This window comes from Tinamus guttatus, unplaced genomic scaffold (genome assembly GCF_059628265.1).
Source record: "Tinamus guttatus ecotype Peru unplaced genomic scaffold, ASM5962826v1 Tinamus_guttatus_pri_ptg000083l, whole genome shotgun sequence".
Classification (NCBI taxonomy): domain Eukaryota; kingdom Metazoa; phylum Chordata; class Aves; order Tinamiformes; family Tinamidae; genus Tinamus; species Tinamus guttatus.
The window spans coordinates 5,035,060-5,062,298 of NW_028288617.1; the positions used below are offsets into that span (position 1 = coordinate 5,035,060).

The 27,239-nt window shown below is 37.3% G+C and overlaps 1 protein-coding gene across 1 annotated transcript in view; it reads left to right on the forward strand.

The window, feature by feature from the left end:
* Nucleotides 1-27,239, forward strand: part of LOC104575716 (neuroligin-4, X-linked) — a gene marked incomplete at its 3' end in the record, with an annotated part of 154,028 nt that overhangs the window by 26,129 nt on the left and 100,660 nt on the right. The window contains exons 2-3 of the mRNA XM_088520252.1: nt 3,073-3,156; nt 25,164-25,991. Coding sequence (XP_088376378.1) covers nt 25,520-25,991 — 472 coding nt within the window. The remainder of the gene's footprint in view (nt 1-3,072; nt 3,157-25,163; nt 25,992-27,239) is intronic.

The following is a 27,239-nucleotide window of genomic DNA, read 5'->3' on the forward strand; positions in this document are numbered from 1 at the left end:
ATGTTGCTATATACCGTACATAAATTTTGATTTGATGGGAGGTTATTAATAAAATTGTCAGAACAGAAGAATTTGATATGAAATTGAGTTAGAGAAAATATATGTAAGCATTGTAACTAACATAAACTTAAAAATCATTTAAAGATGCTGCATTTAGAGATACTATGTTTTTTCCAGAAATATCTCATGAACTGCTCAAACTGAACTTAATTATGATACTCCAGTAATTGTGATGAATAAAATTGATCCTGAAAGATTAAGTAATTCTATTTAATTTTTAGTAGAGTTCAGTATTGCTGGAGAGACTGGGTTGTAATGTTAAAAAGCCAAGACACTTCTGAGATAGAAGCTTCATTTCTTGAAAGTATAATGCTAGAACATAAGCTTTAGTTGTTTTTAATTGTACCTCCTACTATTGCCTACAAAGTCAGACTGTTGTGGTAATTCTAGCAAATAAGCCAAACAAGCAAGGTCAGGTTGAACAACATTAAAACTGGGGTGATTATAATACCACAAGCCTTTGTATTTTGTCTTATGACTTAACCACTAGTCATTTTACATGTGTGCTGAAAGTCATGCCCAAGAATATACTGATAAAAAGAAATCATAGGGTTTGCAATTGTTTTTAAGAGAATGATGCAATTGTTTTTAAGAGAATGATTGAATATTACAGAGATTAAACTGGAAAAAAAGAGTTGTAAATGGACAAGAAAGATCAGTGGTTTATCAGTCTAAACTGTAATCTAGACATCAACAATCAAAATCAGTCTGACAAGGAGAATTAGGAGATCTATAGAACAAATAGAATGAAGGTGAAAAACATAAACATGGAGGTACTTGGAAAACTAAGTCTTCAAAAATCTAAATGACAGGTAGAACTTCCTTCATTTTTATGCTTCAAAGCTGAACATTGTTGCGGTACTATGTAGAGACTTGAGTTGAGTTTTGTTCACTTTCTGCAGTAGGAATTAAACTATACAGAGGGACACAATAAAGATATCCAAGTTTAAACCTAAGGGAAAAAAAATGTTAAGTTTAGTGGATATTCACTGTCCAGTCATTCCTTCAATCCTTCCTTATTTCTTATATCTTACGTTTAATCACCTACTACTCTTGGAGAATTGGAGTGGCTATCATAATCTACATAGTGAGCAGTGAAATCTCCAGTAATGGTGAGACACAGCTGGACATAAGGATTGCCCTAAATTTCAATACCTGATTCCTCAGCCAGGCTTCCTATGCACTGAGTGCCCAGATGGGCACTTTCACAGTTTATCTAGGATATTTCACACATAGTTTATTCATGAGGAATTGTACTTTGTTTAAATTTCTCCCTTTCAGGCAGAAATATGTACATTCAGGTTTCCATACACTGACATATATTATTAGTTTCCAAAGATAATCACCTTCTTTATACCGAAGTAAGTCCTCTCTTTGCAGCTTTTAAAATGAATTGTACTTACATTGAAAAGGTTAGTTATAGTAATGAGAGTAATAGTTATGCAGTATGATTAAGACTGCAGAATCTGACATATAAGGATTAAATTCTGATTTCACATACTCCACTGATTCTGGACAAAAATAAAATCCAAAATCTATCTGATTTTCTTTTCTTTAAAGGAAATGAGGATATTTTCTGAAATACAAGATGGAAATTCACTGCATTGTGCAGTGAATGCAGGAAATTCACTGCATATTATTTTTTATATATACATGATATATATATTATATATATGTTATATATATAAAATATTTTTATATATACATTATTATATATAATATTATGCAGTGATTTTCCATCTTGTATAAAATATGAAAACATTATTGTATAAAATATGAAAACATTATTGTATAAAATATGAAAACATTATTGTATATATGAAAAGAATTTATAGTGAATATCTATATATAGTGGCCCCTAGGATCTACATTGAAGACAACCAAGGATTCCTGTAATAGACATTCTTAGCGTGTGTTTGTGTGTATGTGCGTAGGTTTATTGTTTGTAATTGGAATCCTGCTTTAGCAGTTACCTGGAAGTCCTATCTGCTCTTACTGAGAATTACGATATTGATGAACTTGAAGGCCACGCAAGTTTACAGAAGACTTGTATCAGCTCACAAAAGAAATGTTTGCACTCTGTTCATAGGTACTATATTGTGGCTAAATGCATTGTAGGATTTTTCAGACAGTTTGTTCACTTTGATGCATTAGCAAGCTAGTAGGAATACCAAAAGGCCTAAACCTTGCTTCTCTAATGTGTTTTGAAATAATATTTTCCACTCAAACTACTTGTCTCTAATGATTAACTTAATCATAGTAAATATAGATGATATGCAGTACCTTGGTATACACCAAAAATACAAGCAGTTCATGAATTTCCCCTGCAAAATATGTGCATATATCAGTGCCATAAATTTAACTATGCTGGCCTTTTTGAGGAGAGAAGTATTTCAGCTAACAGTCTTGGAGACCTGTTCTAATGATCTGAAATAGATTTTTAACATATTAAGTGACTCAGGAAAGTCCTCATAGAAAGGACTGCTACTGGAAAAATGGTTATTTATTCAAATGTCATTTGGAGTATGAGCTATGGTTTTGAGTTACCCATTAGTCACAAATAAGTTTCTGGTAAATGAATATTGTTATTCTGGCCATCATTTTTTTCCATGGACAGAAAATAAATAAATAAAAACACTGTATACTGACATGAGAAGATAGGTAAATCCAGGAAAGATAATCGAACTGCGAGCGACTGTTTGTGACAGATGCTGATATACTATGATCAATGTATTTATCCTCTGGGTATTGATATTCTAAAGATTTTTTTTTTTTATCTTGAAAATTTGTAGTTACAGCTGATTTCTTAGATGCCTTTTTTTTCCCCACCATTTATGACAAGTAAATTTGGAATATGGAAATGAGAAATGAATTTTAGCCATCAGTATTTTCTACTTTTATCTTTTACAGAAAGTTGAAAAGATGAAAAAGATGAAATGCTTATGGCGACTTCTGTTTATTGATTGATTTTTCTTATTTAACTGACCAACACCATATATTTCCTCATAACAGGAAAAACTGCTGCTGCCACTAAAATGACATCATGTTGCTTCTTTTGGGAGGATTCTGAAGGCTTCTCAAAAATACGACACAGTGGTAAGTAATAAAATACAATTACATTTTCTATAAAAGCACATTAGAAAACAGATAATTTTGTGCTGTTGATGTTCTCTAATTTGTTTGAAGCATATCTTTACATTGTGCATATCCAGCTAAAATGCTTATAATTTTCAATGTATTCATACAATGAGATATGGAATGGAATGCATTCCAGCATTTGTGCTTTTTATGTGCTTATTCTTGATAAGCATGAATTTAGTATTATTTTTCAATTCTGGTTATATGTAATCCATCATTCTTTTGTTAAAAGGCATAGAATAGGCATAGGCTACTTTAACTTTGCTAATCATTAAAAATTGGGTTTTCCAGGCCACCCTATATTAAATAGAACTGAAAAACTTTAGTTTTCAAAACAAGGTTAGGCTCCAAAGTACATATGGAGACTTAGTTGCTATGTCCTACAGTCTTTGTTTTATATTGTTACAATAATGATCTTTTCTCTCCATTTTATTAGCAAATTATGAGGGAAAATAATTTAATAAATGGCACACAAGCACACACAAATGTTCACACACACACATAGATATTCCTATGTTATAAATCTGAAACACTAAACAGTATAAGTAATATAATAAAATATAAAATAAAATGGTAATATGAACTAAACATTCCTATAATATCAATATGAATTATGAAATGGGTTTTCAAGTCCATGTGTAGAATATAAAAGATTAGATTGAGTCACCTTTCTTTCATACTATGCCTGACACATTGTTTAATAAAGAGGAAAATATACAAATGGCCAGTTTCTCTGATGCATAGGTCTTTCTTCTCACATTATATGCACTATGAATTCCCAAGCAGATGTGGCTTTTGCTGTGATCATTGCACTACCAGCAGTGCAATGAAGTTTCAATTTCTTATTATCATTGAGTCCTAAATTCAAGGAGAAAGAATAGTAATATATCTGGCATGATAATAAAGTTGTGAATAAGCAATAATTCATACTATGACAGGTTAGTTATGAGATCCAAGGGTACCATTATGTGAAGTGTAAATATCAGACAAAGAAAATAACAGCTTTGAAAACTCCTGTGATTTTTGCATCACTGAACCGTGTTTATTCCAATTTGTTTTAATTTAAATGTAATTGAATAAAAAGTCTTTTCTGAACAGGAGTATGTTTAATGGTTCAGCATCCGTGCTGGTCATGATCATGGCTAAGTTCTTTTTATTTACTATAAAAAGTAATGCACATGTGCAAGAATATCATCCATGGGATTCAATTACATACTCTCCCCAAAAAAAACATATTGAAACTTCTTCATGATGGAGGAAGAATTGGTATAAAGAATCCAAAGCCGCAGTCAAGTAAGCCCTGAATTCCTTTGAAAAAAGGCAGTTGATGATAGTTTTGTTTCATTGTGTATGAAGATTAGCCACAGCCATTTTTCAACAGGGTAAAGTCCTTCCTCAAGATATATTCCAGTACTCTGATAATCTTGAAGGTGGGGGGAACACAGAGCAGTTTGTGAAGGAAGTCTGGAGGAAATACTGAGGGAGTGGTGCGATTTTAGTTTTCTTTTTTTTCGCTGAAAATGTTGTTTGCTTAATAATTTTGTTGTTCTTAGTAACGCACAGAAAGGACATCAGAGAGGAAGAAGAAGAAAGGGAAACAAACAACACTAAAACAGAGAAGTGAGATACAGCCTATTGATGTCAGTAATTTAACTCTCACTCCAAGTTAGTGGACATCAGAAACCAGTTGTGCCTTTTGAAATCTTCCTTGTTAATGTGAAGTGATAATTGGAATATACATAAAAGAAAACAAAAGAGCAGAAATTAAAGCTGTAAATCTACTCCTAAATACATGAAATTCATATTCATACTTTTTATTGTCACATGTAGTGACAAGCATGTTTGGCCCTTTGCAAATGTCATGGAACGAGTGGTGGTGGGGGTGAGTGACACAATGCACTTCACTTGTGGGAAAGAAATGGTAATAGGTTTTACTGATAATGACAATGGCTTCACAAGACTCTATGGCGAGGTCACTTATTAGTTACTGCATGAAGGTCCAAGGTACATGCAGAATTACCAGGGACACCCTCCCATTGGGTCACAAGGTTCAGAGTGGACCCCCTTCTTTCCAGACTCCTTCCGAGAGGAGTCTGGGTGCAGCTGGATCCAATCCTAGTCCCAGACCTGGTTAATGGTTTATGGCTAAGGGATTTGTGCACAGTTACAAAGTAAAGTTTACAAGCTCAGACAGAGAGTGTGTTATAGTCACTTACCATGAATCTGTAGTGAGAAGGATCTCTTAAGCCCGAGGAGTATCCTTAAGAGGCACCACTGCTCAAGGGAAGATCCTGACATGCAGCCTACTGCAATGTAAGGGCAGCTCAATGGGCTCTCAGGGTGTCCTCATATTTATGGGATGATTGACTTACAGTCATTTTTCAATTCAGAAATGACTGTTGGCTGATGTACTCACAATTAGCCTCATCTCCCCCATCAGGATGCAGCCATCAGGACTGTTATTAATGGTTAATATGTGGGTGGGGGAAGAAATCAGGGAGGCAAATACCAGGATCAGATAATGTGGTAGTTAACACCTGAATAGGGCTACCTGTGAAGAGTCAGTTGAGCTGGGGAAGGAGCAAATCCATCACAGCAAACACCAAGTAACTTAACACACACAAGAGAGATTTGCTAGTACATGTTAGGGGATTTGTGAGTTTGCCTGGAGGAAGCTTGAATTTTTGTCAGAAGCGTGCCTACAGACAAAAGGAAATGGATCTGAAGACTTTCAGAAAAGTGTAGGACCCAAGGTAACTAACTTTGGCGATCACAGATGAGTATTTGATCATAGTGGATCATAGCGATCTGTTTTTAAGAACAGAGGAACTCTGAGAATGTTGTGAATCTCTGCTGGTTCGAAAGCCAGTTAAGTGTGGTGGGAACTTAGATTGTTGACAGGTTGTTGCATAATGTGCAGTTTCTATGTTTAAGAAAAATATAGAAAAGACTCTCCGTGCTTTTGTCACTTCTTCTCTTGTTATCATTCCCATCCTAAAAACGTGATGAAGCTTCATCATAAACTGAAGATCATAATTATTTTTTTTGAATAAAAGTGCAATTTATTTTTAGACTATGCAGCAAGTGTTTGCTGGCAATGCAAATTATAGTAAAAAATATAAAAGCGCACAGAGAACCGTTTGCTTTGTTCTTGGATGTTAGCTTATTTCCCAAGTAGACACTAGTGTAAATGATAGGATTTCATTCTAAAATCCTGATCTGACAGCTGATGGTGCAGATGGAGCTCTGTAGTAGCCCATGGAGTGCTGTGTAGATTCTTTGATGTAGCCACATACTGTCAGATTGTTGATAATGTTCTCAGAGCCTGATCAAGCCTTATGTCTTGTGTGATTCATGATTACAAATGTGAAGGAGTAATAAAGAAAGAGTAATAATAGAAAGCAGGAATAAATCATTCCAGTCCCAGTCCTGGGAGTTTTAGGAAAGGGATCAGCTCTTAGTTCTCTCAAGAAAACCTAGGCACAATAAAACCTGCCACCTTGCAATTATCAGTTCATTTCAGCCTCCTTTTCAACTCTCAGCATCCTACTTAGTTGACCAGAATCTTTCCTTTGCCTCTTGTTGTCAAGGTTTATGACTGCTGAATGTAAAGGGAAGTGCACTGAGAAATTCAAGTACTTGTTAAACAGTGCCTTAAACTCTTCTTTCTGGCTTCCTGTTTAGTTTTCACAGTATAGGACATTCCTAAACGGAAGAAAAATATTCCCTTCATTTTTCTTTGTCTCCTTGTAGAAAAAATAGGATAATTTATCATGAAACTGAAATCCATTATTTAAGTAGATTCTTAAGACCCTTACTATGATATAGAGGTTGTGGTGACCTTGCCCATGGTGCAGTCTTCCACAAAATTCCACAAAAAGGAAAGCTTCCTGAACACATCATTTGGTTAAGTGTCTTTAAAAGCATACTCTTGCATCACTTAGGGAAACAATATAGCATGAAAAATACTGAAATATTTTCATTCTCTGCCAAACGCAGGTAATCCACCCAAATTATGCTAATCACTGCTCTTCACTGTTATGCTCAAACAAATTGATACAGCTGTTGACCAGGGAAAATTATTGTAAATTTATTTCATAAAAAGAAAAACAAAGCAACAACAACTACAATAAACTGCTTGTACCAGCAGGAAGTCAAAGTGTTTATAGAATTATCTTAGAACTGAAAATTATTATGTGATTCTGAAGGAAAATGATCTTTGTATATGTGAATATAGAATATATTTACCATTAATTGTATGCCAAATTAGACTCGGACTTCAAAGTATTGTTCAGCTTTGTATTTTAAAATAGTATTTTATTTTGATTTTCCATTGAAGTTGTGCATAGATTATTTATATGCAACATTTCCCTATGGAATATTTTAATATAAAAGCAAGAAGTATCTGAAATACCCTTTCTACAATTTTTCATTACCCAAAAACATATTCTCTTTTATATATACTGCATTGCTCTCCATTGTTCTTTCCCAAGGAAAATATAAATATCCCAAAGGGGAAAACCACACAGATTTGGTAATGTTGCTACCCACTGGGAAAAAAAAAATCAGGATTATCTTTGAGCAGATGACTTTACTTAGGTAAAATACATACATATTTATCTAAACATATATACAGCGAGAGAGAGATATTCTGTCTATTTTCAGGTATTACAGTATCTACACTTCCTCAACAGATATGGGCTACCATATCTCTCTCTTTGATAGGGTTGATATTGTATTAATAGTGATGGAGGTTCCCACATGTGGGTTAATGCACTACAAATGGGCACAAGAAACTTTAATCTATTATTCACAAAATAAATTTTAAATTAAATCAAACGCCGAATTCATTAAAGACTACACATCTGGAGGACAAAGCTCTGATGATAATGCAGAAGCTGTACTCTGTGTCTGTTAATTTTCAAAGCAAGAGTTTTCAATAGATGATCTTGACAAGGAAAATAAATGTGTCCAACGTAGATATTGGAGATGGGGCAGTGCAAGCATAGCAATAATATGGAAAATGATTTGTACGTAGCCAGTGTGAAAATCTGAACACGTCTCATAAAATAGTTGCAAAATAGGCACATTTGACAAAGTCACACTGTCAAAGAAATAATTATCCTTTGTTCAACTGTAGGTGGACAACTGAACTGAAGAACAGGCCTCTATTTAGTTGCAAAAAAATTTGCAGTTGCATGCACTGCTTGATAAACAGGATTTAAAATATGTAGTTATCAAGATCCTACATGTTCTTTTTTTATGTAAAGCATGTGATAAGTACCACTGATCAAGAATTCAACCTAGTGCAAACCATAATGTCATTGTTCTCTAGCATTTTAAGGTCTAATAGGAAAAATATTTGGAAAGTACTCCTTTTCTTTCATTTACTTTTGCTTAATCAGACTCAGAAACTCCATCCCTTTTTCTTCTTTGTATGAATATATGACATGTAACATACCAATGACTTCAGGAAGTTTATTTTTGCATATACAGGTAAGAGAGTAATGTATTTTGATAATATACACTCAAAAGAGGCTAGGTACAATACTGTGGCAGAAAAAAAAGAAAATCAAATTTATGTAGGAATAAATAAAGGACAAATGACACAACAAAGGTGAATTTCTGCTATGTTTCAAGTTCTTGACTCAGGATTTTTATTTTTTTTCAAACATTTTTGCCATTCAGAAAACTAATGAATCACTGTACATATCTGCTCCATATACTACATCAACTAGCAGTGTATAATGTTCTGCAAAGACTGAGCTTAGAAATAGAAATTGAAGTGGACTATATATTGCTCAGTGAGACAGAAGATAACATCAGAAAACTGTGCTAACAGCAAATAAAGGTTTTAAAAGGGATTTCAAATACCGCAAGAATCAAAGTATATGTGTCAACATGCTGAAGTATTCTAAAGTGTTTATGCAAAGCAAAGTTTCTCTAGTCTGGAGAAAAGCACAGGATTCTGAATCGACTTTTAGGTGTTTGCACATTTGAGTCTACAGGAACTTTGGCGTCATTTCAGGTTCTCTATAGATATATATGCAATGCAAGCCACATTCTGCAGATTTTGCTATAGTGTTCAAGAAAAAAAATAACCAACCACAATGTGAAACTGTTCCACTTTTTACAACACCATTTTTTGCAAGGACGTGGGTTTGTGAAAGGATGTTAGACCATCGTCTAACAAAATTGTTTTAGTGATAGCACAAAAAAAGGCAGAGGTTCTTTGGTGTCTTTGCCTTTCCAAGCAACATCATCCTTACTTATCATCATAATTTGTTCAACATCCTCACAGTGCTGCTATTCATGAAAGGACATGAGGGAGAGCATGTGAGAGGAGTCATAAAATGGAAGCAATAAATATTTTGAGAATAATCTGTAGACCTTGATATTTGCCTTTATCCAAGAGTGTAATTCCATAGGATGTACCCTGATCACGAAGAGGTTTCCCTTGATGTATATATTCAGGCTAAAAGAGAACTCCTGGCAGAAAGAAAGAATAGATCTCCCCACTAAATCTGTCAAGGTAGCTATACAATAGTGCTAAAATTAACAATATTTCAGAAGTGGTTTTGTATAACACACCTCATATTCAGAACTTGAATTACAAACACAAGAAAAGTTTTAAGTTGGCCTGGGAAGAGATGTCCTTTCAAGAATGCTTCTTAACTGGTATAAACAAGGGATGGAAGGGCAAGGAGCCTCTTGTTTGAATTGCTGAACATTTGGCATATGCATTTGACAAATTCAAGTGAGAAAAAAAAATCCAATTTCAAAGCAGCTTGGGGAGGTAATACTTTGGTTGATAGCCAACAACAGGAATTTGGGCACTTTGAGGCATAAGAGTTTATAAGAGAGGCATAAGAGTGAACACACAATATGAGCTTTGGATGAATTTATAGGTGATAAATGATGTTTAAAAAAATCACCATTTTGGCAACAAACTTGACTTCTAGAGCAAAGTCCTCAATGCTTTAAAATATTTATGTGGTATTAGCACAAAAAGGTTCCAAGCACAATTAACTTCTAGACATTTCCACAATATGTTAAAACATGGCTTGAAAACAAGCAATTGGAGAGTTACTACACCTTATGAATTTGAAAAGATGATGTTCTGGTCACAAACTTTTTACTCACAAGTGAATTGTAGTCAGAAACAAATTGAAGTTAATTTGTTATACAGTTTCTTCTTCTTCTTTTTTTTTTTTTCTTTAACTTGAGAGGAATTTCATTTAAGTTAAAAACTACTTTTTTGGTTATTGCTGTTTTTGACTTAGTGTTTTAATGTAGCACATAATCAGAAAAGTGCTCATAAATGTGAAGTATCAATATTGCCAAAATATTACAACAACACTTGTAATTTTTAGTATTACCAGTATACCTGATATGCAGAAAAACAGTCATCTTAGTGCCAGTATTTAGGAAAGATAAGTGTTACAAATATGCTGAAACACTTATACAATTTCAATATGCCAGGAAATCAGAGTCAGACAAAATATGAATCAATAATCCTGATTGTTCTCTTTACTACATATGGGCAAGAATATTGCATTCCAAACAGAAGGTGGTTAGCAACTTGCCAAGGTGATAGTTATATCATCCTTTTGGAGGGCAGACTTCAAAAAGAGTAGCAGCTGTCTAAACAAAAACAAAGAGGGTATTTGATTTTCTTCTAGAATCAGTAAAAATACTGCTGAAAAACCCTATGTGCACTTTCCCACCACCTTAAAAATAAATAATTATAGAGAACAGCAAGCAATGCCTTTAGATAATAGATCTCCTATGCCAAAGTAAGCTTTACAGAAGGAATTATTTGGATGAATAAAAGTGTATGTCTAATCAGATGGGAATTACTAACATATTTCCAGTATGAAATAGAATAATCTTCTCCACTGTCAAAGAGATTTAATTGTCTGCCTTGACCTCCATCTGTTCTATTAATTGACTGCATTAGTTTGTGGTAGATATTTTTGGTTGGTATTATGTTTTTTTTAGTAGAATTTCTTAAGATGATATAACAGTAGCATGCAGGAATCTGTAATTCTTGCCATATGACAAGGTATAATTTCTTCAGTCCTGATCTAAATCAGTTCTTCCTTGTTCGCTTGAGAGCTTCAAATTGTTTTTTATTCTGTTGTTTCTGCTGTATCATTGCATATGAATATGTTAAAAAGGAAAAAAAAAACAAAATAAATCTATTCTACATTGACTGACTTGCAGAAAATGTGAAATAAGTACATGTGTTAATGTGCATGTCTTAGTTGTTTGTAAATAGGGTAGAAAGGAAGCTAGAGAGAGATAGCCATGGAGAAGAAGAGGCCTATAGGAAAGGGCAATGATCTGGAGAAAAGAATCAGATGGCGGATTGCAGTCAGTGGAATTTTGGAATTTTACATGAAACTGAGAAGCCATGCGTGAAAGAGAAGAAATTCTAGAATTTAGAGAAATTCTAAATCTGTAAGATGACAGATTTCAAAGCAGGAAAAAAAAGAATATGAAAAGTATCAGAAAGAAAGTATGCTATAATGTTTGTCATGAAGTCATACTGTTAAAATTTATTTCTCATGACTATATAATATGCCAGCTTATTTGCTGTCCTATCCTTTTCTGTTTTCTTAATTGTGATCAAAATGTTATATCAAGAAAAATCTGCAGTACACTTAGTTTAAGCAGATAGTGAATGAGGGATCATAGAGTTTATTTCTGCATCTCTTTGCAGTTATGAAAGTCCCATGTATTTCCTGATTTCCTGTGAAAAAACACAGGCAGAGGATGAAGTATAACAATCTCACACAGGTTCCATTAGAAAGTTATTCATAAGTGGTACTTACTGCTTCATACTGTGTGGGAGACATTAGAAGAGTAATATTTTTTTTTGTCTATTTGAGAGAGAGAGAAGCAAAATAACCATACATTTCTAAAGTAATACTGTGGCTTTGTTTGTTTGTTTGTTTTTTCCTCAAACCTCAAATCAGTTTTTTGTTAGTAAAGACTAATTTTAGGTGTAACTGGTGGAAATAAACTGATAACCTTGTTCAGTAAGATATGACTTTGCTTCAGGGAAGATATCATGCAGCGGAATTTTCAAAATAAGACAGAGAAGGTGATGAAAAAGAAGTTAATATTAGAGGATGAAAAGAAATGAAGGTTATGAGAGAAAATGCCTGAAGTCCTTTCTAAATTCTCTAAGCTCAATTTCTTACCAATGGACTTCACATCATCTTTGAACCATCAGCAGAAGTAGTCAAAGAACAAGCAAAGACTATTAGAAACTCAAACTAGAATATGTGTTTTCTGATTTTAATCATGAGAACATGATTGACATGAAATTCATGGGAAGACTATAACTTTCCTGTATTTCTGTATCATAGCTTTAGGGATAGTTCTGTGCATACTTTTAAGAGGTGAGGGAAGAAAACCTCTTGCCATACTTCAGCCATCCATCGACTTGCTGTTTTTAAATATAACCTTCAGAATATTTTAATGGTGGTTTGGCTTATCTCATTTTTAATGATAGACCCTGTTACAATAGGAATAGCAGCTGTGTGAAGTGTATGACCCTGGTTTAGGCAGAATGTCTAACCTTCTTCGGTAGCCTTAGTGAGAACAACACTAGCTTTAGTGATGAGCAGCAAGGTGCAAAGGGTGAGCAGAAGAGGGAGTAATGACCAATTCCCAGATTCACTGTTGGCTTTCCTTTTCTGCTTTGATACCAATTGTACACATTACAAAACAAACATATTAAAGTCCTTAAAAGACATGGATGCAAGAAAACTTATGTAGCTAAAAATGACTTTAAAATTGTTATGATTGTAGTAGAATGCTAGGGGTTGTCAGGAAAATCACTTAAAGAAATCTGCTTAATTTTTTGTTCTTGTTTTCTCTTGCCTTTTTTTTTTTTTCCCCTCCCTCCTATTTTTCCTCACAGAATAGCATTTCTTTAGTGGTTTTCTTTCAGAATTGTGAAAAAGACCATGAAAGATGATCTGATTTCTAATCTTTGGGGAGTCAGGATTGGCAATAGAAGAACTCTCTAACTGGATGATTTACTACAAACACTTTCGTTTTTACACCGTTTTCTTTTCCCATGTCAACATAGCTTTCTATTCTCTTGGCCTTTTAAGCATATACAAACATTTATAAAAATAGCGATTAAAAATGTAACAAATCATTGATACTGAGAAATTTTTTTGCAGGCCTATGTGTATGTGTTTTTTTTTTTTTTTTTCTTGTTGTTGTGGCTTCTTTTTTAACTTGTACTGCATTTTCTTGGTACTTTGTGTAGCTTAATTTCAAATGTACCAAAGAAATGGAACATGTGCTACAAGAAGTCTGAAGTCTTTGTCATAGGCTTCTAGATTTTATTGTTGGATTCTGGAAAATTCTTATTTTAACTTATAAAACCATAAAAATATTTCTTTTCACTTTTTATGTTCATAATTTTTTTTTAGTCCAGGAATAGAATATTTTTATCCACAGGAACTTTTGTGTTACAGAAACTTGTTGGTGAACATTCTCTTTCAGACCATAAGACTTTGGAGTAACATATCTGGATTTTCATAAAAAAGACAAGAAAAACAAGGAGACTCAGAGAAAAATACATTTATTTTACAAGATCATGTTAGAAGAACAAGACAGCAATGAAATTAGGAGTCCTGCTAGACTTTGATGCTATTTTTGTTCATTCACCTAAAATACATTATTGATTAGAATTTTCTTTGATTTTGCAGCCACAGTCTAAGATTGTCACATTGATGTATGTTGTGATCAACACCCATAGTCAAGTTTTAGGTATGGAATGATTTCTGAACAAGAAAGAGGTAGTACCCCATCACACACTACCTTGCAATGAGAATTTCTTTTTCCTTTGCATGAGAGTATGTCATGATCTCCCTGACATTCTGGGTCCAGGCATTTTGAATGCTTCAGACTACAGTGTCCATTCACTCACGGGAATCACAGAATGGTTGAGGTTGGAACGGACCTCTAGAGATCATCTAGTCCAAACCCCCTACTCAGGCAGGGACAACTAGGGCACATGGCACAGGGTGGTGTCCAGGTGGGTTTTGAAGATCTCCAGAGAAGAAGACTCCACAACTTCTGTGGGCAGCCTGTCCCAGTGCTCTCGCACCCTCACAGTAAAAAATTCTTCCTCACATGGGCACAAATTAAAACACAGGAAGTTCTGTTACCCCTTGTTCTGTCGCTGTCCACCACAGAGAAGAATTTGTCTGCATCCTCTTTACATTTTCCCCTCAGATATTTGTACATGTTGATAAGATCCTCTCTAAATCTTTTCTTATGCAGGCTAAACAGAGCCTAGCTCGCTTAGTCTTTCCTCATAAGATAGATACTCCAGTCCCTTAATCATCTTTGTCACTCTACGCTGGACCCTCTCTAGAAGCATCACGTTCCTCTTATAGTTGGGAGCCCAGAAGTGCACACAGTACTCCAGGTACGGCCTCAACAGAGCTGAGTAGAGGGGCAGGATCGACCCTCCCTCGAACTGCTGGCAACACTGCTCCTGATGCAGGCCAGGATCCCATTGGCCTTCTTGGCCACAAGGACACGTTGCTGACTCATGGTTAACTTGTTGTCAAACCAGGACTCCCAAATCCCTCTCCGCACAGCAGCTTTCCAGCAGCTCAACCCCTAATCTGTACTGGTGCCTGCTGTTATTCCTCCCCAGGTGCAGGACCCTCCACTTGTCCTTGTTCAACCTCAGGAGGTTTCTCTCTGCCCAACTCTCCAACCTGTCCAGGTCCTTCTGAATGGCAGCACGGCAAACTTGCTGAGGGTGCACTCTGTGCCCTTGTCCAAGTCATTGATGAACAAGTTGAACAGCACTGCTCCCAGTACTGACCCTTGTGGGATACCACTGGCCACAGGCCTCTAACTAGACTCGGACCCATTTGTCATAACCCTTGATCCCTGCTATCCAGCCAGTTCTTAATCCACCTCACTGTCCACTCATCCAACCCCTACTTCCCAAGCTTGCATGAGGATGCTATGGGAGACTGTGTCGAAAGCTTTTCTGAAGTCAAGGTAAACAATATCCACAGCTCTCCCCTCATCTATCCAGCCAGTCACCTCATTGTAGATTAATGAAGGACGCATTAGGAAAAAGAGGTAGAATACACGTGGCCAAGAAGTAGTATCCAGAATCAGTAAAAATCCCTCCTAAACCTTATTACCTGTTGAATTGCTCTGATTGTGCAGTAACCTGATACCACAGCAGTGACACCAACATATAACTAGGCTAATCCAGTAGCAATGTAGATATACTTGTAATATACTCAGTAGACAAAGTTCAGTTGATTTGAGTGATCTCTCAATACCAGCAATTTTTGTAACATTTTTTTTTCTCCAGTACATTGTGATGTCACAGGAGATGCATTTTTTTCCTGGATGTAGACAATTAGTATAATAAATACACTGCTGGAACCTATTCTTCCTATGAAATTGCTTACAAAATCCCCCTTAAGTAAGCATATATTTTCTGTTGTGAAAAATAATTGCATAAGACTCTGCTACATGCTGATTTGAAGCTATACTTTGCTCTGGACTCAGCTTTGAAATTTAACAATATATATGATTTGCTAATTTCAGTTAATAAGCTTTCTGCCAACTTGGAGTAATCTAAACCAGAGACTGCATATTAGCTCATGACTGGTATTTCTTTGTATTTTTCTTCATTGTGGTTTTGTTTGGATTTCTGAACAGCTTTATGCAGCACAAGTAAAAATAAAGCTAAATTCATTTCAAAACACGAAGAAATCCTGAAGTTGGAAAAAAGCCTAAAGAAGTTATAGCTGTATATTATTTGAAGGAGTGATAGACAGCAATAATATGTGCTTGGTGATGCTTGAAATAACTATTCTTATGCTACTGAGCAAGTGTTTTGAATAATTTAAGTGATGGTTATGAGATTGTGTCAGAGTCCAATATTCTCTGACCAGGTTCTTTTAGGTAGTCCAGGTATGGATAGTGCAGTATTTAATATCAAAATTTACTTATTTGAACATACTTGATGTTACATGTGACTTTTGATTTAGCAGAATGATACAACAATATACTGAGATCATAGTATGAGCATATGTTACACTTAGCAAAATATAATGTGCAGTTCAATCACAATAGCAATGTAATTCTCATTACTGATCTCTATTATATACTCACTATCAGGACACTAGGGTCACTTGGAAAGAAAATGTGGGTTTAAACCAAATCAATCCAGATGCTATCTTCAAAATTGTTCAGTTTTTATACTCTCTGTTGGGCTGAGCCATCTGTGAATGGTTTAGCTGGTTTAGTTAACTCAGGGAGACATTCATGCTCTTTTGATGAACTCAGTGAGAACATTTACACCTGTTGATCCACTTACTTAATTGGAATTCAGTCAGATGATCCACTCAACTGACATAGCTGTTTATCTAAAATAAGGTATGCTTCAGGTCTCTCTTGTATTGAGATGAAGTCAGCTTTGGAGTTGTGGTCAGTCATACCCTAAGTTATTCCTGGGCTTCATGGGTATCTTGTCTTTGCCCCCTTTCTCTGAGCTTTCTTTCATAGCGTGTGTTTATTCACTGGTCACAGGTAGCAAAACTGAGTTTCGGTATTAAACCTATTATGGGAAGAGCTTTTACAGAAAATAGACGTGTAGCTAATTCTTTGTCAAATTTCAAAATTAGGTAAATGTGTGGTTAAAAATTCATTCTAAAAGTACTTTCACAAATTAATATCCTTCAGATTATTCTTACTTATGATCTTCTGCTATGGCAATCATTTATTCTACAATGATATTTATATTTAGAACATGATTTTTTGAATTACTTTTATTAAAAGGAAAACAATAAATAAAGCTAAAAATTCCAAAAATATCGAACGGATATATTTTGTGAGAAGAGAGATGGAAAAGGAGGAATTCCATGTATTTTGTTCTTGGTAAATGAAATATCGGCGACTAAAGATTTATATCCAAATATTCTGTAAAATACATTAAATACTATACAAAATGTCATTATGGGGAGAATCTGAAACTGTAGTACTTGTTTATCATTTTTATTCTGGTGATTAGATTCAGCTAATCATAGAATCATAGAATCATAGAATCATAGAATGCTTAGGGTTGGAAGGGACCTCTAGAGATCATCTAGTCCAACCCCCCTGCATACGCAGGGACACCTAGAGCACGTGGCACAGGACTGCATCCAAGCGGGTTTTGAAGATCTCCAGAGAAGGAGACTCTACAACCTCTCTGGGCAGCCTGTTCCAGTGCTCTGTCACCCTCACTGTTAAGAAATTTTTCCTTAAGTTCCTATGGAATTTTTGATGTTTCAGTTTCCGGCCATTTCCTCTAGTCCTATCAGTGGCCACCACTGAAAAGAGACCATGACCGTCCTCTGCACTCCCTCCCTTGAGGTATTTATATACACTGATTAGATCCCCTCTCAGCCTTCTCTTCTCCAGGCTGAACAGGCCCAGCTCCCTCAGCCTCTCCTCATAGGGCAGATGTTCCAGGCCCCTGATCATCCTTGTAGCCCTGCGCTGGACTCTCTCCAGCAGCTCCACATCCCTCTTGTACTGTGGAGCCCAGAACTGGACACAATACTCCAGATGCGGCCTCACCAGGGCTGAGTAGAGGGGCAGGATCACCTCCCTCGACCTGCTAGAGATGCTCTTCTTAATGCAGCCCAGGATTCCATTGGCCTTCTTGGCCACGAGGGCACACTGCTGCCTCATGGTCAACTTATCATCCACCATGACACCCAGGTCTTTCTCTGCAGAGCTGCTCTCCACAAGGTCGGTCCCCAGCCTGTACTGGTGTCTGGGGTTATTCCTCCCCAGGTGCAGGACCTTGCACTTGGCCTTGTTGAATTGCATGAGGTTTTTCACCGCCCAGTTGTCCAGTCTGTCCAGGTCCCTCTGGATGGCAGCGCAGCCCTCTGGGGTATCGGCTACTCCTCCCAGTTTCGTGTCGTCAGCAAACTTGCTGAGGGAGCACTCTGTGCCTTCATCCAGGTCATTGATGAATAAATTGAACAGGACTGGACCAAGGACTGACCCCTGGGGGACCCCGCTAGCCACAGGCCTCCAACTAGACTCTGCACCGCTGATCACCACTCTCTGGGCCCTGCCATCCTGCCAGTTCCTAATCCATCTCACTGTCCACTCATCTATCCCACACTTCCGGAGCTTGCCCAGGAGGATGTTGTGAGGGACGGTGTCAAAAGCCTTGGTGAAGTCGAGATAGACGACATCCACCGCTCTCCCCTCGTCTATCCAGCCGGTCATTTCATCATAGAAGGCTATCAGGTTAGTCAGGCAAGATTTCCCCTTGGTGAATCCATGCTGACTACTCTTGAGCACCTTCTTGTCCTCCATGTGCCTGGAGACAACAGCCAGTATGAGCCGTTCCATCACTTTTCCGGGGACGGAGGTGAGGCTGACTGGCCTGTAGTTGCCTGGGTCCTCCTTCTTGCCTTTTTTGAAGACTGGCGTGACATTGGCCTTCTTCCAGTCTTCTGGCACCTCCCCCGTTCTCCAGGATCTTTCAAAGATGATGGAGAGCGGCTTAGCTATGGCATCTGCCAGCTCCCGCAGCACTCTGGGGTGCATCCCATCAGGGCCCATGGATTTGTGGGTATCGAGGTTCCTTAGGTGCTCTCTGACCCAATCTTCCTCTACCCAGGGCAAGTCTTCCTCTCCAAAGTCTTCCTCTTCAGCTAATTAAGCCTACTGTGTGCTCTTAGGAATGTGTACACATCAGAAAACTTTCTGCTGGGGATTTGGACAGAAAGGAGAGATAGTAAGAGTCTGAAAGTTGAGATACATTATAGTGGACTAATTAGTTAAGATAAAGCCAGAGAAATCCCAGGAGATCTGTGTTCATATCATTTATACTTGTGTTCGGTTTTCTTGTCACTGTACATGATCCCCACAAGCAGTAACAAAAATTTGAAATTGCTTTAGAGTGTGTTGCGAGAGTCTAGAGCAAAGAAGACTTATAAACTCCATCTCAAAATTCCCCAGCAGGTACGAAATTAGTATAGAGCTACTGACATACTTAGCTGATGAAGGTGAAAAAAAAATCAGTAAGTGCTAACTGCACATTGTGGGGGGAAAAAATCAGGTTTGCTCTTAGGGTCTGATTCATATGCTTTTTGAGCATCTCATACTGTGACTTGGGATTTAGATTCATAATCAAGTATAAGTGGTGTTTTTAGCAGTCAGTGTTTAGCTCTAAGTGTTTACTTCTAAGTCAGTGTTTACTTCTAAGGCCATAAATGTCTCATTAGCCTCAAATAACATAGACCACAAAAAAAAAAAAAAAAAAAAAAGGCGTGTGATTTCAGACCTTGACTTCTTTTCATATGTCAAGTTACCTGAAGATGCATTCTATTTTAGATGGAACATGTTTCAGTGAGTGGTACTTCTAACTAATTGTTTTTACAGGCCAATTTGTGCACATTTTTCTAACATTTCAAGGAGTAAAAGTTCTCTCTGTAAGAGTTAATGGAGAGCAGGACCATCTCACATAGAAGCAATTCATCCAAAACGTGTCCAACAGACGTAACTACTCAGTCACACTTCTTTCACAACTTTCAGTTTTCTCCCACATGGGAATTAACAGGGCAGAAAATATTATACATTTTTAAACAAAGCCACCATGTTGTCAAAATGCTGTGAAAGGGAACTGCCCTCGCTTGGGGGAGACAATGCCCACCAATAGTAAATAATGATAACAATATATTTCTTCATCTAGACTTAATATGTATATTAAAAGCTATATTAAAATGTTGACTGGATGCATATAGATGTGCATCTAACTAAAAAATAATTTTGGTATAGTATCTAAAACATTCTAACGTACAAGCAGTTTTGTACTGAAGATTAATTATAATTTGTGATTATTTATTCTAGGTATTCTTTTTTTTCGAACATTTTAAAGATATAAATCTTTTGTTTTATGAATCTATAAATAGAAATTTGCTTTTATTGATCTTTTGAAACTGTTTCTGAAAATTAGTCTGTGTATCTTTCTATATAATGTTTCATTTTCACACAGCATGTGTGTGACATGCTGTGTGGGCATCAGGCCCAGCCAACGTGGGTTCATGAAAGGCAAGTCACTTCAGCCACAATAACCTCATACAACACTACATGCTTGGGGCAGAGTGACTGGACAGAAAAGGATCTGGGGGTATTGGTTGACAGCTGGCTCAACATGAGCCAGCAGTGTGCCCAGGTGGCCAAGAAGGTCAACAGCCTCCTGGCTTGTATCAGGAACAGTGTAGCCAGCAGGACCAGAGAAGTGATCATTTCCCTGTACTAGGTGGTGGTGAGGCCTTGCCTTGAAAACTGTGTTCAGTTTTTGGTCCCTCACTACAAGAAAGACGTGGAGATGCTGGAGTGTGTCCAAAGAAGGGCGATGAAACTAGTGAAGGCACTATAGCACAGACTTTCTGAGGAGTGGCTGATGGAGCTTGGGATATTTAGTCTGGAGAGGAGAAGGCTTGGGGGAGACCTTATCACTCTCTACAGCTATCTGAAAGAAGGTTGTAGTGAGGTGGGTGTTGATCTCCAGAATAACTATGGGTAGGACCAGAGGAAATGCACCAAGGGAGGTTCAGGTTAGACATGAGCAAGAATTTCTACATGGAAAGAGTAGCCAAGGATTCAACCAGTCTGCCCAGGGAAGTGGTAGAGTCACCATCTCTGGCAGCACTCAAGAAATGTGCTTAGGAGATGAGGTGCTTAGGAACATGGTTTAGCAGGCATGGTGTTGAAGGGCTTACAGTTGGACTCAATGATCTTGAAGGTCTTTTCCAACCATAATGATTCTATGATTCTGTGTGTGAAACTAACTTGATTAAAATGATAATTTCTCTAGTAATAAGTCAACAAACCAAGAATTGTGAGATATTTTCTGACTAATACAACCTGTGAGAGATTCTTTCTTCATTAGACAAGTAACAAAATATTGATACATGCTTTATTACTTAAGGAGACTTCTTGAAGAGAACTATTTAATTAGAAATTATTAAAAATCTTGATTGTTCCTGCCGGCATTTAATTGGACAACAACAACAATGTTTAATAGCTAGAACTATTGTGATAGATATTGGTCGAAATTCATCAAATTATAATATTAGAATTACATTATTATGGCATATACTTTGTCTGTGTAAATGAACTTATCACGTCTGTTCATTTATACTTTTGTGCTGGTTGTCAAGGACTGCAGGTCTGCAGACTGTGGGGCTGAGACTGATAGCTATATTTGATATATTAGCCAAAAATATGTTTCTTTATTTGTACCGAAGGACTTCAACACACTCTGTGTGTCTCTGTGCACATGAATGAAAAACACAGGCTTCATGTGTGCTCCTGTCAAGGTTCAAGGAAAAATCAAATTAGTGGAGCTTCATAATATCATTCCCTAGATGAGAAATTAGATGGTGAATTTAATTCCAGGACAACAATGGACCTTAAATAATTTCAACTTTCCTGTCCTCCTTTCACTCCCTATTCAAAATAATCACATGCAACAAAAAAATTCATTCACAGGTACTCTGGAATTAGTACGGATTAACACTGTTTATTTAGTCACATTTTCCACAACTGTATGTTATCTTTAGTATGTGTATTAACTGAGGACTTCCACTTTCATTCATGTTGTCATTTTTGCTTCTTTCTCTGCTGATAATGTTTCATTCTTGTTTGTCATTCTCTTTTTTGCTGTTTTCCTTTTTTTTTTCTTTCTTTTTTTTTTTTTTAATCAAGTTTCTGATTGCTTTCTGTGCCTTATATTTTCTGCCTGTTCTTTATTGTCTGGATCGCTGTTGTGAAATGTTGCAGTTTGAAAGCCATAGTGGTGGTGGTGGGGGGGCGGGGTGGGGGGAGATATCAAATCAGTAGCGGATTCACAAACAGTCTATAGACCGTAGGTCCGATCACCTTCCTAGGCGTGAATCGAGTTCCCAAATAGTGTGATCACCTATAAGCACGACTCTGGCAGTATCGGATTCAAGAACAGTCGGTCAACTGTAGGTCCGATCGCCTCCCCCCAAACAAGTGGTCAAGTTCACAAACAGCATGATTTATTCAAATGCAACTTTTACAAAGTGGGTTTCGGATGTCAGTACAGGAAATTCTCTACTACTGTGTGGGATTGTTAGCTGCTAGCTCTGATGCACAAATGTGCAATCATCACTCATCCCAGAAGATGGGAGAGGGCTCTCAGTTTCAAGTCTCCTCAGGCGGCATCCCAACCCAAGGTGGGGACAGGGGGATCAGTGCATCGACTGATCCAGAATTTACCATGGAATCTTCCCTCTCACTTCTTAATCTCCTCAGGCGGCGTTCCAGTCTGAGGGGAGGGAAGGGGGATCAGCCCATTGACTGACTCAAGAGTTATGATGGATTCTTCCCCCCCAGTTTTCCTCCTGAGTTCACTTTTTATACTTTTCTTTACATTCAGGTGGAGCTTGAGTGACTGGAGTCATATTAATATTGTTATTGATTGGTTAAAAAGTTTCTCGCTTTCATTTAAAGGCACAGTCAATCAAAAATATAGAGCTCATGCTCAGAGAGGAGTGGTCATTCCTCAGAGGCAGCTAGCTTTTGGGATGGAGGTGTGTTTTCACTTTATAATGAGCTTATAATGAGCAAAGTTCAAGCAAAGTTCATCCAAAAGGAGTGATTTGCCACCCTTGCTGGCTCAGCACCAGACATGTTATCATATATCTCCCATTAGACAGCCACTGTGCGGCTTATCAGCAGCCCAGCACAGGGAGTGCAACAGAGTTTGACCGCGGTGTCTCCACTCCCCTCCATCCTCCATTACTCATCTTTGCAGCTGCGAGGAGGGCAGATTTTGTTGCCTAGGGAACCGTGGAGGAGCAGAGTCCCTGGGAACCAACCATTGTGGAAGTGGCAACTGTGTATCACCCCAAGCAAGCTTTCGTAATGACAAAACTTATGTTTGGCCCTAGTTTTTCTCTCAGTTCCCACTTTCAAACAATTGTTCCATACCTGTCTTTCCTTCCACCTGGAGAATTTTCTCATTAGTTTATTCCACATTTCTTTTTCTTCCAGTGGTGCTATTGATTCCTGCAGCATGGGTCTCAGGGGAGTAGGACTTATTGCTGCTTCCTGAGCACAGAATAAAGCTCTTGTTGGTCAGTTTGTGGTACTTGGCCAGAATACTTCCAAGGTCAGGATGGAGAGAGAATGAGGAACGAATCCCCAAACTCAACTGCCCACTGATTCTTACAAACAGTAGCAGAAAACAGTGCTTGTTTCTGGTTGTTGTACTGGAGTTGGGTGTTTCGGGAGTTGGTTTTGGTGACAGGTTTCAGCTGACCACTATTAGTGTACTGACCCACTGAGGAGGATGAGGACCACGACCTCAGTGCCTACAGCACGGCAAAGCCGTGCCCTCTCTCACAAGCGCACCTGAGGAGGAATGGGTTAGGGCTAGGGGCAAGATCCTTCCCCAACTTTGTCATTATCCAACTGGGTGAATTGAGCCCAAGATCAATCCAGGAGTCCTGTCAGCATACCAGGGTAGAGCAGGGCCCTGGGCCTTGGCCTGGACGTGGGTTTCCCCATAGCATAGCCTGAACAGTGATAGACCTATGGACCCACTGAGCTCATGGGCAAAAGTATGAGTGAAGGCCCCATATGAGCCTGCTTGGGGTTCATATGAGCCTTGGTTCTTATGGCTGTTACTGGCTCGTTCTTGAGGATGGGTGCTTATGTGACACAGCCTCTGAGGACAGGCACTCAGTAGAAAAGCTAACAGGAGTTTTGACTGAGAGATCCACGAACTTCTAGATATGTATCCAGAATGACTGTTCAGATTCAGGTATTTCAAAAACGTTGTGGTGCAAGTGCTAAAATGAAGTCAGGGAAGAATTCCAGAGGTATTGAAAGAATGAAGTATTTTTCTTTGGAATGTCTTCCTTGCCTTCTCTTTTTTTCTGCACTTGGTTGCTATATAAATAACCTCATGAGAGCCCTGACTGAAAACAGGACCTAGTAATCTGTGTATATGTTTTATATATAAATTATGTGATCATCCAACCAAAGGTTGGAAAGCGGTATCGACATCGGCTTTCTATAGCAAGGATTTTTCAGCTGTAAAATTGTTATCTGGGATTGTAAGTGGGAAAATGAGTAAAAAAGAATCTCTCAATTTATCTGGCCAAGGAAAGAAATCAAATATTGCATGGTTACTATTTGTAAGACTTAACATATGTATACAAGTTATCTATATGTGATTAAAGATTAATTATTATTATAAATTGCCATATGTAAAAAAATGAAAGGTAAGGGCATATAAGTATTAAGGTAGTGCTACATTGTTACAATATATAGGTCATGATCTGATTTCTCAGAGATTGTACCACAGTCTTTTTTTTTTTTTTTTTTCATTTTCCAGTGTTTTTTTTTTCCCCTCAAATATAGGACAAGTAACACAGACAGGAAAACCATTAACTTTGTGCCTGATTTTGTATAATTCTGTTCTCATATTTTCAACTAATGTAGTACATTATCCAAGGAAACAAAACTTTGAATGACTGTTTGTTTTATGAGTGCAAATATGCTTGGGACAGAGATGCTGTTTGCTTAAGGCAGAAAATATACCCTGGAGGTAGCGTTTAAATGTGGGGCATCCTTCTGGAAGGCAGTAAGACTTGGGCTGTGGTTTGGTTTGGAAGTAAATAGGGGGCAGAATGCTTGATTTGTGGTATAACCTGGAACAAGTTTGTGGCTTTAATTTTCAGCTGTCCTAACTTACTTACTTTGAGGATCACCATGGTGGTTAAAGTTCATAAAACATTTAAAGGCCTTGGAGTGGAACTAACGTATAAATTTAAAATATGCCTTTAGATTTATGCCAATATGAATGCATCTGTTGATTTTAGTTGTCTCTTTTCTCTTGGCCACAGGCTGACTGCGTGGGCTACAATTCACTGGAAGGAGCTGTTGTGCTAGGAAAGTGGAGTAACTGTGCATCTCTCTCTTCTCTATTTCTTGGGAAGTTTTGTGTGTTGTCAGGATTAAGCCAACACTGAAATCTGGGATGGGCCTCAGGGGCAAACACTCCCTTGTTTCTTCTGACACTGGAATTTGTCTACAGTCAATCAACTGAGGCACCTGCTACTCATCAACTTTTGGTTTTTTCCCTGCCTGAACAAGGTTATATTTTCCCTCGCTTCATCTCCTTTTATTTTTTTTTGTTCCTTGACTGATTAATTTTCTCCTGGCTGTGGAAAAAAGAGCCCTTCTGATGTTGATTTAAATAATGTCGAAACCAATGGGACTTCTATGGCTGCCTTTGATCTTTACCCCAGTCTGTGTCATGTTGAATTCTAACTTCCTCCTGTGGATAACGGCACTGGCTATAAGATTTACTCTCATTGATGGCCAAGCACAATATCCAGTTGTTACCACAAATTATGGCAAAATACGTGGTTTAAGAACACCTTTGCCCAACGAAATCCTGGGTCCAGTGGAGCAGTATCTGGGTGTTCCTTATGCCTCCCCTCCAACTGGAGAAAGGCGATTTCAGCCCCCGGAGCCACCATCTTCTTGGACGGGTGTCCGTAACGCCACACAGTTTGCTGCCGTTTGCCCTCAGTACCTGGATGAGAGGTCCCTGCTCAATGATATGCTGCCAGTCTGGTTTACAGCCAATTTGGATACTGTGGTGACCTACGTTCAAGACCAAAATGAAGACTGCCTATATCTGAATATCTATGTGCCCACAGAGGATGGTAAGTAAGTTAACAGCCATACTCCAGATTACTCATCGATTTTACAAAGGTTGGGTAGGTGGGTTTTTATAGCAGCTTGGCCAGTTTCCTCCATGTTTGGGAGGAACAATTCCATGTTTGGGAATTTTCATCTGTGAAAGTGAATCATTTTGCTTTACAGTCCCTCTATGTAATACGAATTGAACATGCTTGGATGGTTTCTCTCTCACGTGCCTGTGTATCACCAGACTAAAATTTATTTTCAGTAACATTTTATTTTCCCATGTATGAATGGTTCAAATACTCCAACATACTCATTCTAAAGTAAAATTTCTTTAAATTTAAATTTTTGGTATTATTTTAATACTTTTGAACCTACATTTAACTTTGTTTGATTTTAATAGATAACAGAAAATGGTTATGGAATTCAGTCTGCTTTTTTTTTTCCAGGATTACCAATCAAGTTTTTCACTTCAGTGTTTTACTCTTCATTAATTAAATATGAAGTGAAGGGAACATGATTAGATTATGCAGAAATGTTAAATAAAAAACTGGACTTAAACTTTCATCTCCTTTCTGCAGTCTTCTCTCAGTACTATTTTAAACCACTCTCTTTAGACAAAAAGGGCGAATACAGTTGGTACGATGCAGTTCTTTGAATGTTTTCGTGATCTTCCTTAATCCTAAAGATTTTCATTTTATATCACATTAAATGTTTTGAGGTTCTGAGTGATATTTCTTCCTCTTGAAAACAAGACCTGTATTCATCAGGCACCAAATGATTAAAGTTTGTTCTATATCACAAGGAAATAAGAAATTCTAATGGCAATTATATTTAATATTCTGCTAAAAGCCAATTGTTTCAGCCACTTAGAATGTAGTTACCAACGCACAACACGAGAGATTTCTCCCAGATATGCAAATCCGTTCATTTTAGCAGAGGGCTTAATTTGCATAAATGTGGCAGTGCTATTTCTCAGCAACCATACTCTAAATATGCAAATTTTTGTACTTTGATTATTATTATAATCCTTCTGCCTTTATTGCCTTTTTTAAATTCAGAATTTCCAGGCTGTTTACCAGCAATAAACATATCACCTTCTTTTCCTGCTCTCCTCAGCTAAAGCAGGAACCCTAAAACTAAAAATACAGGGCTAAGTTTTGTGAGCTCTGCAAACATAAATACTGCCAAGCTATTTTAAAGTATTTTGAAAGAAAAGAGGTGTGTGTGTGTCTGTGTGCGAGTGTGTATATGTGTGAATATGTATA